Source organism: Leptinotarsa decemlineata, unplaced genomic scaffold (genome assembly GCF_025532065.1).
Source record: "Leptinotarsa decemlineata unplaced genomic scaffold, Ldec_3_MD MMD2_tig00026358_RagTag_RagTag, whole genome shotgun sequence".
Lineage (NCBI taxonomy): Eukaryota > Metazoa > Arthropoda > Insecta > Coleoptera > Chrysomelidae > Leptinotarsa > Leptinotarsa decemlineata.
Genome location: NW_027412703.1, coordinates 1,299,200 through 1,318,033, shown reverse-complemented (window position 1 = coordinate 1,318,033; position 18,834 = coordinate 1,299,200). Strand labels below are relative to the sequence as shown.

At 33.0% G+C, this 18,834-nt stretch overlaps 1 protein-coding gene across 1 annotated transcript in view; it reads left to right on the top strand.

The window, feature by feature from the left end:
* The window catches only part of LOC111515486 (hexosaminidase D), a 36,695-nt gene extending 20,115 nt beyond the window's left edge, over positions 1-16,580 (top strand). The window contains exons 5-9 of the mRNA XM_074184698.1: positions 1,253-1,436; positions 8,861-9,239; positions 12,429-12,605; positions 12,657-12,743; positions 16,173-16,580. Of these exons, the coding sequence (XP_074040799.1) occupies positions 1,253-1,436; positions 8,861-9,239; positions 12,429-12,605; positions 12,657-12,743; positions 16,173-16,365 (1,020 nt within the window). The 3' untranslated portion in view covers positions 16,366-16,580. The remainder of the gene's footprint in view (positions 1-1,252; positions 1,437-8,860; positions 9,240-12,428; positions 12,606-12,656; positions 12,744-16,172) is intronic.
* The last annotated feature ends 2,254 nt before the right edge of the window (positions 16,581-18,834 follow it).

Below are 18,834 nucleotides of genomic sequence, written 5' to 3'. Positions count from 1 at the left end.
GAAGTGTTTCAATCAGACCAAACCGTTATTTTTAACACCTCGACACGTGTTTCAATCACCAAGTGATCATCTCGAAGTATTTCAATCACAGCAAACCGTTATTTTCAACACCTCGACACGTGTTTCAGTCACCAAGTGATCCTCTTGAAGTGTTTCAATCAGACCAAACCGTTATTTTTAACACCTCGACACGTGTTAAAATCACAAAGTGATCCTCTTGAAGTGTTTCAATCACACCAAACCGTTATTTCCAACACCTCGACACGTGTTTCAGTCACCAAGTAATCCTCTTGAAGTGTTTCAATCAGACCAAACCGTTATTTTTAACACCTCGACACGTGTTAAAATCACCAAGTAATCCTCTTGAAGTGTTTCAATCAGACAAAACCGTTATTTTTAACACCTCGACACGTGTTAAAATCACCAAGTGATCCTCTTGAAGTGTTTCAATCACACCAAACCGTTATTTTCAACACCTCGACACGTGTTTCAGTCACCAAGTAATCCTCTTGAAGTGTTTCAATCAGACCAAACCGTTATTTTTAACACCTCGACACGTGTTAAAATCACCAAGTGATCCTTTTGAAGTGTTTCAATCACACCAAACCGTTATTTTCAACACCTCGACACGTGTTTCAGTCACCATGTGATCCTCTTGAAGTGTTTCAATCACACCAAACTGTTATTTTCAACACTTCGACACGTGTTTCAGTCACCGATTGATCCTCTTCAAGGGGATCACTTGGTGATCTTCTTGAAGTGTTTCAATCTGACCAAACCGTTATTTTTAACACCTCGACACGTGTTTCAGTCACCAAGTGATCCTTATCAAGGGGGTCACTTGGTGATTTTCTTGAAGTGTTTCAATCACCAAATGTCGGAGATGTTAAAAATAACGGTTTGGTGTTGGGAAAAAACTCCAGTAATATTCATTACTTCACCGAAGGTGCATCACAAGTAATCCTGTGATATTTGAAATAAATGAATCATAGTCATCAAAGCATCATAATTACAATAATAAATGCTACTCTTACATTTCGTTTGCAAACATTTATCAGGTTGTTCCATGAAGTACGTATTGGTTTTTATGATCGCCCATAATTTAGAATCTATTCATATTTGAAATTTGAAGATTTGAGCTATTATATATTTTTAAACTCGCGAATCCGTTAAATGAATAATTTCTTCAATTTTTCAACTGAATGGATAGAAGTATGTTGTGTAATCATAATTTTGTGATATTCCTTTTCAGGTTTGGCATATGGGAATGTGTTCTATCTGTGAAAAACGAATCCAAACATCCCAGTTTGGTAAGTCTAGGCTATATCTTGACCACATGTCGAAAATTGGCCATTATGTCAAGGAAAACTACCCAGGTCTCAAGATTATTGTTTGGGATGACATGTTCAGAAATATTGAAGTCGAAATATTACAAGGTATATCATGGAACCACTTTTTCTTTAGGAAAATAACATTCATGGTACAGAAAGATGTGAATGAATTGTTCTATATGGATATTAATATGAATATTCAAACGGAATATAAATAATAAACTGCACTAATTTGAGTGTGATTTATTAATAATCTTGAACATGAATGGTCTCCAAGTCGACCGTCGTGGGTCGCGAATCGAGGTACAAACATATAAAAAGAGAGCTGGTTTTTATACCAATATATACATTTCCGATACAGGGTGATACAAATACACATATATAACAGTTTATTTCGGAAAATCTAACACGTATCTAAAACTTCTACGGATATACAAATGGCCCATATATTTTATTAGGCTGTTTCAAAAGTTTTGTCCGTTGTTATAGAGTCTACTTTAAACTTATATCTCAGCGAATAATTATTGAGTTCAATCGAAATGAGCTCCATTTGAATCAGTGCACTTTTGCCAATGTAACATAAGTTGATTGATTCCAGCAGCATAAAATTGTGCAAAGAAGCACTTGAATTCCTTGGAGACCGAAAATGTATCACCTGTATACATTGCAGATGTCCTTCGAAAACAATTTCCTGTATATAAATTCTGATCAGGCAGATTTAAATATGTTACTATTTGCTTCCCTAATGCTCGTATTCGCCGTTTAGATAATATATTTAGCATTTCTTCTTCGGTGAAAGGAAGTACGACCATTGAAGTAAGATTTCTGTTGAGGCTATGATCAAAGTTGTTACTATTAACCTGTGGTATATCGTCTATAACCTGTTTGGGAGCACCTATGAAAAAAATTGTTGAACAGATACTATAAAGTCACTTATAAATTTTCTATTTTACATGTGGCTGTATTAAAAAAAGTAAAAACAATTGAATGTTTCTTTACAAATCGTTTTTGAATTCTAAAGCATCTTCTATGAGCTCCAGCACATATAGTGTTGTCAGCTTGGTCAGTCCGAATCTTCTATAAAAGGCCATATCATCCATTTCCGCGAAATAGTTGGGCCTCCTAAAAATTCTTCGTGGATATCCAAAATCAATGATGATGCCATTATTGTCTTCCAGCATGATTTCATCTTCTAGTTCCATCTAGTTCATCATTAAGGGGTAAGCGAGCTTCGCTTACTGGTATACGGCGAATACGGGCATAAATAGATAGATAGATCTTTATTTAAAAATAGGTAACCCTAATATACATATATATCCCGATTAAATCAACGGTGTATATATACAACATTAGACAAACACAAAAAAAGAAATACAATGCAACAATAATATACGAAAATCACAATTTTAAAAATAGAATTAATAGAATTAGTAGAATTACAAAAATTACAAGAATTGCTTTCAGTACGATATTTATTTCATCTTAATAAGTTCGTTCAATTGTTTTTTAAACAAATTCAACGATGATGATGTTTTAATGAAGTCTGGTAGTTTATTAAATTCTTGGAAACCTTTGAAAAATAAAGAGTTCATAGTACTGCGATAAGCAGTGCTGCTAATGTGAATGTCATTTTTACCCCGAGTGTTATAAGTGTGAATGTCTATTCAATATTATAAATGTATGAAAGTAAACAGGAGCCAGGTTATTCAATATTTTATATACAAAAATCATTGTGAAATAATACAATCTTTTTTCGACTGAGAACCAATTAAGCGTTGCTAACATAGATCTTATGGGGGTGAGACGATTAGTTCTCAGAATTATTCTCATGCCACGATTTTGAAGTTTTTGTAGCATATTCAGCTTAGTAAGATCAAACAAAAACAGGGCTGATGAGCAATAATCAAAATGCGGCTGAATAATTGAATTATATACCGTGATTTTTGTTTCGGTTGATAATTCCTGGGCTATACGAGAGAAAAAATAAAGTTTTTTTGAAATTTTTTTATGAATATAATTGAAATGGGTATTGAAGTTCAGAAAGTTATCCAACTGGAAGCCCAAATACTTGATATTCGATACAATTTCAATTTGTTCATTATTGATGTTTAGGTTAAGGCTATTAATATTAATGGTATCATATCTGTATTTACTTGTGAATATCATAGCCTGACTTTTAGACACATTCAATTTCAATTTATTCAAACTCAAATACTTGCTAATTGATTGTAAAACATTATTCATTTTTTGAATAGCCGTATCTAGGCAGACGTCACTACAAGCAATTAAGGTATCATCAGCAAAGAGGTTAATGAATTCGCATTCCACAAAGAGGTTAATATCATTAATGTATAATAGAAACAATAACGGGCCCAAAACACTTCCCTGTGGAATGCCAACATCATTATCTAACTCAGACGAAACTTCAGACTTGAAACGTACCCTTTGGCTACGTTGCTGGAGGTAGTTATTTAGCCATTGGTATACCTTGCCCCTTATCCCATATTGCTTGAGTTTATCCAACAATATTTTACGATCAGTGGTTTCAAATGCTCTCTTCAGATCAAGGAACACAGTAATTACATATTTCTTATTATCTAATTGAGTTTTTATATGGCATAAAGTTAATTGTAACGCGGACTCGCATGAAAACTGTTTTCGAAATCCTGACTGATTATTCATTAAAATACAATTTGACTCAACATGATGTAATAACTGATCGTATACAGCCACTTCGAGTAATTTTTCGATAGGTGGTAATGTATTGATTGGGCGAAATTCATCAGCTTTATTGGTATTAGGAACTTTTTGAATTGGTACAATAGTGCTAATTTTCAAACTTTGTGGAATTTCACCAGTAGTTAACGATGTATTAACGAAATTTAGAATAGCATGTCCTATAGTTTCAAATATCTCCTTTAGCATCCTACAGTTCAATATTTCATGAATAGAAAATTTATTGTTCATGCCGCGGATTATTTTTCGTAAGTGAGGCATTGTGAGTACTTCAAATTTATCGAATGGCATGTATATATTATTATTTAAGTTGGTCCAGTCTTCATTAATATTTATACTATGAACTATACTGTGAATGCTTTCAATAAAGTAGTGATTAAAACTTTGTGCTATTTCTAAGTTGTCTTTTATAGTTTTTTGCCCATCTAATGTATCAAAAATTATATTGAGTGGAGTGTTCAGATCATTTTTATTAACTAATTTTTTGTGTTTTCCACATTTCTTTTGGATTGTTTCTGAATATATCAATCTTATCAAAATGGTACTGCCTTTTCTTTACTTTCAGAAGGTTTGTCACCTCATTTCTAAACCGTTTGAAAATTTGCCATTTACTTTGAGTTTCATTATTAGAGTTATTTCGGAAATCTCTGTAAGCTTTGTCCCTTAATTGAATTTTATCAAATACTTCATAATCGAACCATGGAATATTTGACTTATATCGACACTGTTCTATAGGCGCCATATCGTTGATTACTTTTTCACATTTTTCCAAGAGATCGCGATAAATAATTTCAACATTAGCTGAGTCCAAATTGAAAGTTTGCATCATAAGACTAATTTTAATATTATCTAAATTTTTAACATTAAGTTTTCTGAATTGCTTCACATTAACTTCAAATTTGATGCTATTAATTGAATTGACTGATATTATCGAGTGATCAGTGATTTTGGGGCAATTATGAACTTCAGTTTTTAAATTATTGAGATTACTCAAGACATAATCAACTAGTGTTTCGCTAGTATTTGTAACTCGGGTGGGATCATTTACACATTGTTCAATTCCATATGATAGAAGGTTTTTCATTTCCTCACCATAAAAAGAATTAGTAAGCAGATCTATATTAAAATCTCCAACTACAATGCAATTTTTATTCGAAGTGAACAGACTATCGCAAATAGATTCCAAATCCTCAATAAATTTTGCATTAGAACTTGATGGTGAATGATACAAACATCCAACAAAATAAATTTTCGTAATGAAATCAATTCTTAATATTGTGCACCAATAGTTATCTTGTAGTTTGAATGTTTTGAATACAGAATAATGAATGTCATTTCTAATATACAAAATAACACCACCCGTAAATCTACTATTAGAGTCACAGCGAACATAATTATAATTATTAATGCAAATTTCGTTATTTTCAATATCTATGGTTACCAAACTTATTAATACCAATGTTTTGAACTGGATTTTCGATTTAAATTAATCAACGAAAAAAGATGCATCCGAATCTCATTCACTGGTATCTCTTTTTCGCATTGTTTACCATCGCTATTGGAATCACTACTCTGGAAAAAGTCTGTGTAGTTATCACACTCGTTATTATTAGTACTTGTCTAAGGACGCCACATTTAAAACAGATAACAAAAATTTTAAGTAATTATAACTGCACCAATATCGAATTTCAATACTCAAATTGCGATCAGTTCCTGAACTGACATGACTTCAAATTTAATTTTATGACTCTTCAGCCAATTATAAAACTCGGTCAGTAAAAATTATCCAATACGAATCGCCAAGTCTACAGTCCACGTGGACTAGTTCGCTGCCGGTTTATTTCTATGTATTGTTTTTTTTTGGCCTTTGAGGGTGCCGCCAACTTTAAGAGTGCACCATATTGTTTACTTCCACTATACTTTTGTGAGTTTGCTCTATCTTTCTCTATAACTTGAGCATTACAACTTGAGCAAACAACTTCTTGATAGCACCAAATGTAGATAGAAAATATTCGGATTTAATTGATACCTTTTCATTTGAAAATCTTATGCAATTTAACTCAGTTCGAAATTTGAACGGTAAACTTTTGAATTTGATTCTTTGCAATAAATTTAATATTTCTAATTTACAACAATGCTCTTGTCCACTCGTAAAAGAGGGCACTCATCATCCTTGCATAGAATTTTTATTTGAAGTTTCATATTCTAGGCAATTGAAACCGGTATCGTCGTTATTCTTAAATTTTAAAAAAGCGAACTATACTCGAATCAACGACTCTCTTGCTGATATTTCTTGGGAAGATATCTTAAATACCGGTTCAGTTGATTCCTCCGTTCAGAAATTCCACTGTATTTAAATAAATTAATTGATCAAAACGTTCCAAAAATTTTTAAAAGTAGACAGTTTCCTTCATACAATTCTGCCTCAATTATTAAAGTAATAAAAGAAAAAAATAAGTTTCACAAAAAATGGAAAATGTATAAAAACTTAAATGATTTAAATTCATTCACGCTTCTCCGTGCTAGATCAAAAGCATTAATAAAGAGAGATTTCGACAATTACATTTTAAATGTTGAGGCTGACGTAGTAAATAATCCCAAACGTTTTTGGAACTTTTCATCAATTAAAAAGCACTCGGTCAGCAAGATTCCCCACAAAATGCAGTTAAATAATCATGAAGCAAAAAATGGTCATGAGATCAAAAAATGGTCATGAGATAGCAAATTTATTTTCAAAATTCTTCAAAAGCGTCTTTGTTGATAAACAAAATGCATTTTGTCAGGACCAATTTATTGAAACAGACAATAATTCTAATTTATCACAAATTATTTTAAGCAAAAAGGAAGTAGAACAAGGCTTAGTAGAATTAGATGTTAATAAAGGCTCAGGACCTGATCAAATACCTGCAATCTTCTGCAAAAACTGTGCTCATACTTTATGTACTCCTCTAACAATTCTTTTTAATATGTCACTTTGTTGTGGATATTTTCCTGTCAGTTGGAAAGTTGCGAGAGTAATACCCATTTTTAAAAACGGAAGGAAAGATAATATTGAAAATTATCGTCCTATAAGTAAAATATCAATAATACCAAAACTATTTGAACGCTTAATTTATAAATATATATTTCATTTAATTAAAAACATTATTATACCTGAGCAACATGGCTTTTTTAAAAATCGATCTCATGAATCGAACCTATTTTGTTACTCTGAATTTTTACATGATAATTTGGATAATAAAATTCAAGTTGACACTATTTACACAGATTTCAGCAAGGCCTTTGACAAAATTAGTCATAATACACTGCTTCGGAGACTTGCTGAAGTCTGTGTAAGTGGTGCGATGCTAAAATGGATCGAATCATATTTAAAAGACAGAACTCAATATATCTTTATAGACGGTTATTCATCTGAACCTTATCCAACACCTTCTGGAGTGCCACAAGGGTCCCATCTAGGGCCCTTATTCTTTATTATCTATATTAATGACATTAAACAATGTTTTAAAAATTCCAAATTCTTAATGTATGCTGATGATCTGAAAATTTATCTTCAAATAAAATCATTGTCAGATTGCTTGAGAATTCAGAGTGACATAAATAATTTATTTGAATTTTGTAAACAAAACGAATTATATCTCAATTTTTCCAAATGTAGTTGTATATCATTTACCCGCAACAAAAATATTCTTACATATTCATATCACATAAATGATATCTTGCTGTCACGAGTTGATACATTTAAAGATTTAGGAGTTATTTTTGACTTCAAACTTATTTTCGATAAACATATAGATTATGTAATAAATAAGAGCAGTAGAGCTCTGGGATATGTCGAGAGAAAATGTAAATTCTTCAATCAAACAAAATCAATACAAAATCTCTATAATGCTTTTGTATTAAGTAAGTTAATGTTTGCATCAACCATCTGGAGTCCACAGTATAATATATACATCGATCGATTAGAACGTATTCAAAATCGATTTTTAAAACTCGTTGCTTACAAACAAGGTATTCGAATTACTGAAAACAGTGATACTTTGCGAATTAGACGAGACCTCCAGTTAGTATCGTTGGAACATAGGCGTAACATATCAGATATTTCATTTTTACAAAAAATAATAACAAACAAAATAAATTGTTCATCGTTATTATCAATCATTTACTTAAATGTTCCAAATAGAACAATTACAGCACATGAATTATTTAATTTACCTTTCAAGAGAACAAACTGTTCGCAGAACTCTCCTCTATGTCGATGCGTTAAATGGGGTAATTCTCTCGCAAACTACTTCGATATTTTTAATACTTCTTTGCTTACTGCCAAAAAAATATTGAAAGATTATTTTCATAAATTATAATTAACACATTTCGTCAATAACTATTAATCAGTTTTTATTGGTATTGTATTTGATTTTAATTCATCCCTTACTTTAGACACTGTGTACATGTGTAGTATAGATATTACTCTAATTTAATATTAATTTAATTATGTGGATAATGTAGTGGATTTTTTTCTGTTTGTATCCCGAATATATAAATAAATAAAATAAATAAATAAATAAATAAATTACATTCAAGGCAGATAAGTAAATTTTGACAAAATATTATTGACATTTACTGGCTGCGTTGTATTCAGTCTATCACCATTCCGCAGTAAAACAGCTCTAACCGCTGAAAGCAGCCAAACAAACAAATTATATTTATTGCTTGTGACCTATTTTTTTTGCGAAATTCAACATGTTAATACAACAATTATGTACATATCAGTTTATAAGTCACAATTTTTGTAGAATACCCCAGTTGTAACTTCTTCGAGCTAATGATTTGGAATTATTTACCGTCTGACAGTTTTCATCTAAACGACGGTTTGTGGGAGAAGTACAACAGCGTTTTTTCAAATTTATGGATTGCTAGTGCATTCAAAGGAGCTACTAGTAGTTGTCAACTGATACCAGTTATCAAATATCATTTGAGCAATCATCTGGCTTGGCTGACAGAATTGGAAAAGAATTCCAAAAAAATTGGAAATTTGAGAGGAATCGCTTTAACAGGATGGTCAAGATTCGATCATTTCGCAACTTTCTGTGAATTACTACCTTGTGGAATACCATCCTTATGTTTCTGCATGGCGACCTGGATTTCTGGAGGATACTCACAGGATTTGGAAGAGTAAGAACATTAATTAACCAATTCATATCAAAATTTACTTTAGGTGATTCCATGAAGACGATATTTGTCTGTTCCTTTTGAGAGGGAAAAATACTCGAAAATTGATAGTGAAGGCACTGTAGAGACAGTTGCCAAAAGACAAACAAGGTTCCTTTAGAAAGTGATGATTTCATGGTAAACAATTTTGGTACATATGGTAAATCCTAAAATCAGTTCGTGTGATTATTATAAGTAGTTTGGTATATTCTTTGTTGGTTCATTTTGGCAAGAAACTCATGGTTCTTAACAACCAGAAGCTTGTTATTAAAGCCGTAATTACATTATTATTTCATCAGTTCGGACTTCCATTGTCTAATATAATAAAAATGCATTTGAAATCCCTGAAAAAAAAAGATCAACCGAGATTCAGCCATTCAAAACTTGTACTACCAATAATTTAACCATTGCAAGGTAAAACATCATCTTTTGTGAACAATTCAAGGCATTTCGTTGAACTACTAGGGGAAATCGAAGTTAAAAAACAGGATCAACAGATCAGTTTCGACGTGGAAAGCCTCTACACCAACGTTCCTGTCGAAGAAGCACTTCAAATCATACAGAAGAAGCTATCCGAGATGGGGACCTGAAGGATCGAACAAACTTACCGATACAAGTAATCATGGAATTACTAGGATGCTGTGTACGAAAGTGCTACTTCCAACTGAAGGACGAATTCTTAACGCAAGATGAGGGACTGCCGATGGGATCGCCACTTTCACCGGTTATAGCTGGCCATTGAGGAAGCCCACAAGAAGCTCCGAGTCTGGTTGAGATACGTAGACGACACCTTCATAATATAGAACCATGTGAATGCAGAACTATACACTTTCCTAAAGGACATCAACAACGTAAGTCCTTCCATCACTTTCACAAGTCCACAACGAATTGCTTTTCTTAGATGTTTCGGTGAAGAGGACCGACACTAAATGGGAAACATCTGTATATCGAAAACCCACTCACACAGGACAGTATCTGAACCAGAAATTCAACTACCATCAATCGACTTAGAGAAAAATCATCAAGACTCTACTTGACCGTGCGTTCGGGCTCTGTAATACAAAGGAAGGTCTCGAAAACGAACTAGGCATTTTCAAAAATGATCTTCAACGGAATGGTTACTCCAGAGTGATGGTAGAACAGGCTTTAGACACCAAGAGCTCCACAAGGAAGAGAAACCGCCACAACCAGTACTTGTACTTCCCTACTTCAGAGGATTATCGGAAAGGATAAGAAAGATTGGGTCCAAGTATAACATTAGGACCTGTTTTAGACCTGGGGACACTATCCGCAGCAGCCTCAGGAAAACCAGGCCACCAAACGCGAACTGCGATTCCAAGAATTGCATTTACCGGATACCTTGCGAGTGCGGAGAATCATACATCGGTGAAACTAAGAGGCCATTGAAAGTTCGCATTGTTGAGCACAAGTAATACACACAGCGAGGAGAAACCAGCAAATCCGGAAAAGCAGAGCATGTTTGGACTCATCAACATAATATCAAGTGGGCTCAAGCTGAAATCACCCACAAAGAGGAACACTGGTTTAAATTCAAAGAAGCCGCGTATATGTTGTTCAACAACGCATTTAGTTAAGCTAGCGTAGAGATACGTAACATATGGAAACCTATAATCAAACGAAAAACGATCAACTCCCGCCAAACGGCCATCTGCCGCTAAAACCAGTGAAGCGGATAGAGGGAAGAGGGGATAGGCGAAAGCACTTGAATGACCTATAAATAGTTAGATTTCGGAGGAATAAGTCCAGTTGTCACCCGAAGACGATTGTGGATACTAACAATCAAAACGTCGTGACATAACTTGGTTTTAAATCTTTTAATTTTTAATTTTTATTTTTCATTTTTTGTTAATAATATTTTTTAATTTTCAGCTTTTATTAATATTTAAATTTATTATTTTTGTATGTTATTTCTTTGTAATTTCAGTTTTTTGTTTAATAAAATTGTTATTTTCGGTTAATCTCTTTAATTTTTTTTCAGGGATTTCAAATTGTAAAGGAACGGGTTTTGCTCTCAGAGTTTTTCGTGGGTGGTCAGGAAAAATCAGACTGCTGATCTTGTAATATGGAACTTTTACTGAGTCAGAGTGAAATGAGTGAACAACACAGGCATCAGTAATGGTTGGTTATTCGCGAACATACAGCTAAAATAAGATGTAATCAATTCTCACAATAGAACACTACTGGCTTTACTATTGCCTACCTAAAATAAGATGCAGGCACGAGTCACCACCATACAAGTATTATTTAACTTTTCAGGCCCTAGGCCTGAAAGGTTAAATAATACTTTTCCCCTTAGGCTGTTTTCATTCCATATGAATCACATTCAATATTGGGATTCTTCATATTCGCTCGCCCTTCCCCCCACAGGAACACATTTCGAATAAGTCGCTAAATGGGTATATTTCTAGGAAAGACTTACTTTTAGAAAAGAGAGGTTTTGACTTTCTACTTCTCTATTGTTATACAAAAAAGTATGAGAATCTTTCAAAAAAAAAAGGAAAGCAAATAATTTCAAGATTGACTCTTTACAACTCTTTATAAAAAGAAGTAACTTTCAGATTGGCGCTAAAGAGGTAAAAAGGTAAGTGTCCGAAACATTGGATCTCCGCCATTGTGGATGACAGTTTTCCATGTGGAAGAAATTTTATCTCTTTCACATACTATACTGTGTAGCAATCCTGTGAATGATATCTGATTCAATTCCACAACGAATGTTTGGAGTACAAACTGAGTAGGAAAACGTGCTTTTTTGTATAATTCAATGTTCATATAGAAGTAGTTGTTTCGAAAGAATTTTTCCTTTTGTATCATTGAAAGTAATTGTTTAGGGAGGGCTTTTTATTGCAGTTTGTATCTGAAAGTTATTTCTTTGCATAAACTACATTTGTAGGGAGTTTGCCTTGGAAGATTCCCACATTTTTTTGTATAAAGATGGAGAAGTTTTCATCATGTTTCCAACTGCAGTGTGAAATCTCCACAATCTACTCCTCTTTGCTGAATACTTGTAATGTTTTCATGCCATCTAATTGTCTGTTTTTCCTCAAGTAACGAGTTTAATTTATTTTCCACTTATGAATTTTCTAATAAGGAAAAATAGAATGAAGTGAAATAGTTGTAATATTTTTTTTTCAGATCAGTTCGAAAACTATTAGGTTCCGATTGTGGCACTATTAGTTACCTTGAAAGTTCAACAGTATGTTTACCTAAAACAAATCCTCAACCGACATTTCCCGGATGGCAAATTTTTGTTGGAATTGAAATGCTAATGAATTTACGAACTAGATACAAAAACCTAATCAACAGTGATCAGTAAATATAGCAAGTGTTGCCTGATTCATATTTCATCATGTTATTTTTCAGGTTACAAACATGGTTCAATACCTGGCAAGTTTTGAACAGTTTTACCAATCCAATGCAAATTAAATCTCTTCTTCTGGTTGTAATAGAGTACGTATTTCTTAAAAAAATATGCTTTTTAAGTGAATAATGAATGTTGCTATTTGACAAAAATCTTCAAAATTTCATCAGTTTTGTGTCCTGATTAGATAGTGTTGTGAATCATTCCCAAAAAAAATAACGCCTGCCGCCGCTGGTCGTCGTGCCTAACGCTAAATGCACACACACCGATTTTGGACTGCCGATTTTATACCCGTCGTCCAAATTCCACACACGCCGACACGTCCACACACGCCGACCGGTGATCGTCGCCGGTAAAATACCGGTGAGCAGCCGTCCACTGCCACTGTATCGCTGGCAGTACCGGGAAGTAGTGGCGTACATGATTAAATACACTCTTGCATACTCACCGGTTTTTTACCGACCATTCCAGTCTCGAATGCTCGGTGAAATTGTAGTTACTACGCATTAACTTCGTTTTGATACTGACAGCGTTACGCTAGTTGCACACACACATTAGCGTAACGCTAGTTGCACACACACACTAGCGTAACGATTTTGGACGGCCGACTTTGTACCGGTCGTCCAAATTCCAATAGTGAACCACATAAGGGAAAAGGACCTTGCACACATGCCTACCGGTGATCGTCGCCGGTAAAATACCGGTGAGCAGCCGTCCACTGCCACTATTGGAATTTGGACGACCGGTATAAAATCGGCCGTCCAAAATCGGTGTGTGTGCAACTAGCGTAAGTTTCGCGGTTGTTCGATGATTGCTTCGGTCTTTCAAACAAATAAAAAGTTTCTGTGATATCTTACAACACTTTTATTTTATTTTAATTTACAGATAGGGCGCGCTTAATGAAAGAACCTGTACAGGGTGTTTCAAATTCGATCCTCACCATTGGGATCTCGGAAACTATGAGAGATACGAAGATCATTAAATTGGGGCAAAGTTGCGCATTTACCTGACTAACAATATGCCGTTCAGAAAGTTCTGAAATTTCGAGTATATCCGGAGATATCCGGAAAAAAAAAGAAATTTCGAAAAATGGTTATTTTTTCTGGCTTTATTTTTTGAAAACACATAGTGGTGTTTTCAGATTTGCTATCCGACGTTTCGTCTTCCGGCCACTTTATTTTTTCTTATGAGCGCTACATTGTATTCTTTCTGTTTTGAATAGAACCAGATTTTACTTTTTCAATGATGTATCAGCAGTTATAAGTTAGACTTCGACTTTTCTAAATTTGACTTTCAATTTGTTACACATGACATGTTGTTATTGTACAAGCCCTTGACTTTTTGGCGAAAAATGGTTTTCACGAATGAAGAAAAAAGAGATATGATACAAATTTATTACAAATACAATAGAAACAGTGTTAGGACATCGGAAATGTATTCAAACTTGTATCCCGAAAAACGACAACCATATTGAACTATGTTCAAGTTATTGGATCAAAATATAACCGAATTTGGTTCTTTTGAAAAGCCGAGGAAAAAATATGGAGACAGAATGGACCAGGAAACTAAAGAAAATTTGAAATGAGGTATGTATGAGGTAAGTTATACATTGTGATTTTTTCAATAAAAATTAATAATTTGCAGATAAACATGAACCCGGGGAAATCTACACGTCAAATTTCCTCCGAAATGAATATTTGTCATATAAGTGCATGGAAACATCTCAAAAAAGCGGTTTTAAATGTTACAAATTACACATATCTCAAAAATTGCATGTAGGTGATCCCGAAAGACGATTAGAATTTTGTAATTGGCTAATAAGAAGACTTCATTTTCCTGTTTTCCTGTAAAATGTAATTTGGACAGATGAAAGCACTTTTACGAACTGTGGGATATTCAACCAAAATAACGAACACATTTGGAGCATAAACAACCTCAGGCACTTCCGAAAAATTCGACCTCAAGTGTAGTATTAACGTATGGACAGGAATCATTTGACGGAATTCTGAATGGAGAAACCTATCACCAGTTTTTAATGTCGATTTTCGAAGACTATTTGGATGATTTACCTTTGGCTATCTATAACAACATCTGGTTTCAACATGATGGTGCTCCACCACACACCATCTAATTACCTGACTGAAACGTTTGGTGATAAATGGATAGGGAATAATGGGCCGGTGAGGTGGCCAACAAGGTCTCCAGACTTAAGTGTTATGGATACATTCTTATAGGGTACACTGAGAAATAGAGTTTATGGTCAGAGGGAATATCAAAATATTTAGGACCTTCAACACATTGTTAGTGAGTTCGGAAGATTGAGAAGGAGGGAAATTAATCATGAACAAGGCCAGCATTTAAAGCATTTGCTGTGATTTACTTTTGTCTTTACATTTTAGTTGATTATTGTTATTTGTCTAAAGTTCTATTATCATTGAAAATAACACAATGTCTAATTTATCTCATACATACCTTATTTATCAAATTTTGATTGTTAATTCTGTCTCCGTATTTTTTAATGGGCTTTTCAAACAAACCAGTGTCGGTGAGATTTTGATCTAATAATTGGATCATAGTTCGATTTGGTTGTCGTCTTTCGGGATACAAGTTTAAATACATTTCCGATGTCCTAACACTGTTTCTATCGTATTTGTAATAAATTTGTATTATAGGATCTCTTTTTCCTTCACTCGTGAAAGATTTTTCGTCAAAAAATCAATGACTTCAATGAAATCAATGAAATGAAATCAATGAAATCAATAACAAAATGTCATTGAGTGTAACAAATTGAAAGTCAAATTTAGAAACATCAAAATCAAAGCCTATTATAATAACAAATAACTTTTCGAAAAATAATGATAAATAATGATGAAAAGGTAAAATCTGGTTTTATTCTAAACAGAAAGAATCCAATGTAGCGCCCATAAGAAAAAATAAAGTTGATGATGTTGGTCGGAAAACAAAACGTAGGATAGCAAATTTGAAAACACCACCGTGTAGCAGGAAAAGAGTGGCAATGTGGAAGTGCAATTTATTTTCGAATTCTTCGAAAAGTAAAGGCAGAAAAAAATGAAAATAATTTTCTGAAATTTCAGTTTTTTCAGGATATCTCCGGATATACTCGGAATCTCAGAACTTTCTTAACGGCATATTGTTAGCCTTCGTGTCTCTCATAGTTTCCGAGATCCCAACGGTGAGGATCCAATTTGAAACACCCTGTATGCTTGATTAGCGTTTTTTTTTAAGTTGGTACATTTGTCTCGAACATATGATCACAGTTTCAGCTCTGTAGCATGTTTAGTTTGTTGGTGAGAGGCATAAAAGTTAAGGGTTTTGCTTGTTCAGCAATTTTCTGCAATCGAAAAAATAGATCGAAGAATTTTCATCAAATTTTGTGTAAAAAACTGAATTGAAATCTCATTTAACTTCATATCAAACAGAAAGTTTAGTTTACATACAAAATGTCATTTTTTTTCTCTTCTGCGATGATTATTAATATTATTTATTCATGATTTCAGATTACTTGGGGAAATGTCTACAGTAAAAGAGCACCTGAAGAAATATATGGAGGAAGTATTTTTCAATCATACTTTAGAGGAATTTTTTGGTACTTTGATGGTTCCAGTCGAACACCATTTAAACCAAATGAAGACAGATATTGAAAGACAACTCTCTCTGGGTGGCCGAGCAAGAGAGCACATGAATTTATGATAAAAATAGTGCCTTTTTCCATTAAAATATTGAGATACAATGTTTACAGAAAAAGTGTCAAATGCAATAAAACATGCATTGATAAATTAAAAAAACAGCGACCACACAGAGCTTGACAGTAGTTTATTAAAAAGAAAGACAAACTATAGAAAAAACTCAGTTACATTTTGTGATGATTTAACAAAGAGGTTAACAATATAATGTCATTATACAGGGTGAGTCGACAATTTTTCGAACAGCTCCATTTTTTTGCAGTCATATAGATAAATACTTGAATTGAAGGGGTTATATTTTTAGGAGTGATTAATTTTTGGGAAAGTTTTTGGCTTTCTATTACTCCATCTTGATACAAAAAAATGATGAGGGAATCTTCCAAAGAAAGGAAGGAAATAATCAATTTGAAAATAATTAACTCTATACATGGATGTGTAGATTATGCAAAGAAGTAAATTTCAGACACAAACTGAAAGAAAGTCCTCCTGAAACAGCTACTTTCATATAAACATTGAATTACATGAAAGAAAAAATTCTTTCGAAACAAATACTTCTATATGAACACTGAATTATACAGAAGATACTTTTCTTTACTCAGTTTGTATTTCAAACATTCGTTGTGGAATAAATATCAGATATCATTCACATGCGTTCTACTTTAAATGAATGGTAACAAATTGCACTAACAGTGAGGATGACAGTGTTCCATGCAAGTGCAATCTGTTACCATTCATTCAAAGTAGAACTCGTGTGAATGATATCTGATTTTAGTTCCACAACGAATGTTTGAAATACAAACTGAGGAGAGAAAAGTATCTTCTGTATATTTCAGTGTTCATATAGAAGTATTTGTTTCGAAAGAATTGTTTTCTTTCGTGTAATTCAATGTTTATATGAAAGTAGCTGTTTCAGGAGGACTTTCTTTCAGTTTGTGTCTGAAAGTTACTTCTTTGCATGATCTACACATCCATGTATAGAGTTAATTATTTTCAAATTGATTATTTCCTTCCTTTCTTTGGAAGATTCCCTCATCCTTTTTTTTGTATCAAGATGGAGTAGTAGAAAACCAAAAACTTTCTTTCCCAAAAGATAAATACTAACTTTTAAAATTATTTTCTCGCATACTGGATGATTCAACCGAGCGTAACCAACCAAAGTTATATTTTTTTAAATTGAACACTAAGTATATGAATATATCATTCGACTCCTTATTTTTTAGCTCTGTAAGAAATATTTGTTTTCGAATTACCTACCATTGCAGCATTGCCAAGTTATTCCAAAAAAACCTATTTTCCAGACCATATTTTTTTAGTTCACCACCCGCATATCTACACCAATTAAGTGGATTTTTTTAGTAACAGTTAGTCTACGTCACTATGGTAATTTCGGGAATCTCAACTTTCGGAAACAATATATCGGGTGCTCGGTAAAACTGGTCAAGTTTCATTCATTTTCAAACAGAAATAATTCAACTTCTTGAAATGGAACACCCTGTATTTTTCATTTGTATGAAATGTTTCAACATTTCACTACATTTTTTATCAGAGGTATACTATACGAAAAACTGATATTTTACAAATTTTGGTCAGATCTGGTGATCTAGGGTTAAAATTTGATTTCGCTCATTCACAATGAGCCTTTTTCCTAAGAATAGTACAGCGAACGTGCCACGAGAGGCAGCACTAGTAGTAAGGACAAACATAAACCATTCACATGTAAAACAGTGTTATTTACGTAATATTAATTTATTATTTAAAAATATAAATCGGATATATTAAATTATTTTGTGCTAGTTTAATGCCAACAAAGCATTGCTCTTTTGCGAATTGTACGTCGTATAATCGATATCCGGAAGAAAACGTGTTTTTTATATTATTTATAAAACCTCATATTAATGAGGTTAGGTTAGGTTAGGTTTTATCAAAGGTATACTATACGAAAAACTGATATTTTACAAATTTTGGTCAGATCTGGTGATCTAGGGTTAAAATTTGATTTCGAAAATTCACAATGAGCCTTTTTCCTAAGAATAGTACAGCGAACGTGCCACGAGAGACAGCACTAGTAGTAAAGACAAACATAAACAATTCACATGTAAAACAGTGTTATTTACGTAATATTAATTTATTATTTGAAAATATAAATCTGATATATTAAATTATTTTGTGCTAGTATAATGCCAACAAAGCATTGCTCTTTTGCGAATTGTACGTCGTATAATCGATATCCGGAAGAAAACGTGTTTTTTATATAATTAATAAAACCTCATATTAATGAGGTTAGATGTAAGAAATGGATACATACTTCGAGGCGAGTGTTTTTAACAGTGCAAAAAATAAATAAATATTCATATGTATGCTCTAAACATGAAATGAATAGTAAATTTTTCATAGTTAATTACCATTGATTGGAATGAGATATAACCTCAATCGTTTATTAAATCATAGTTTTTTATTTTATTTAATTAAATTTATT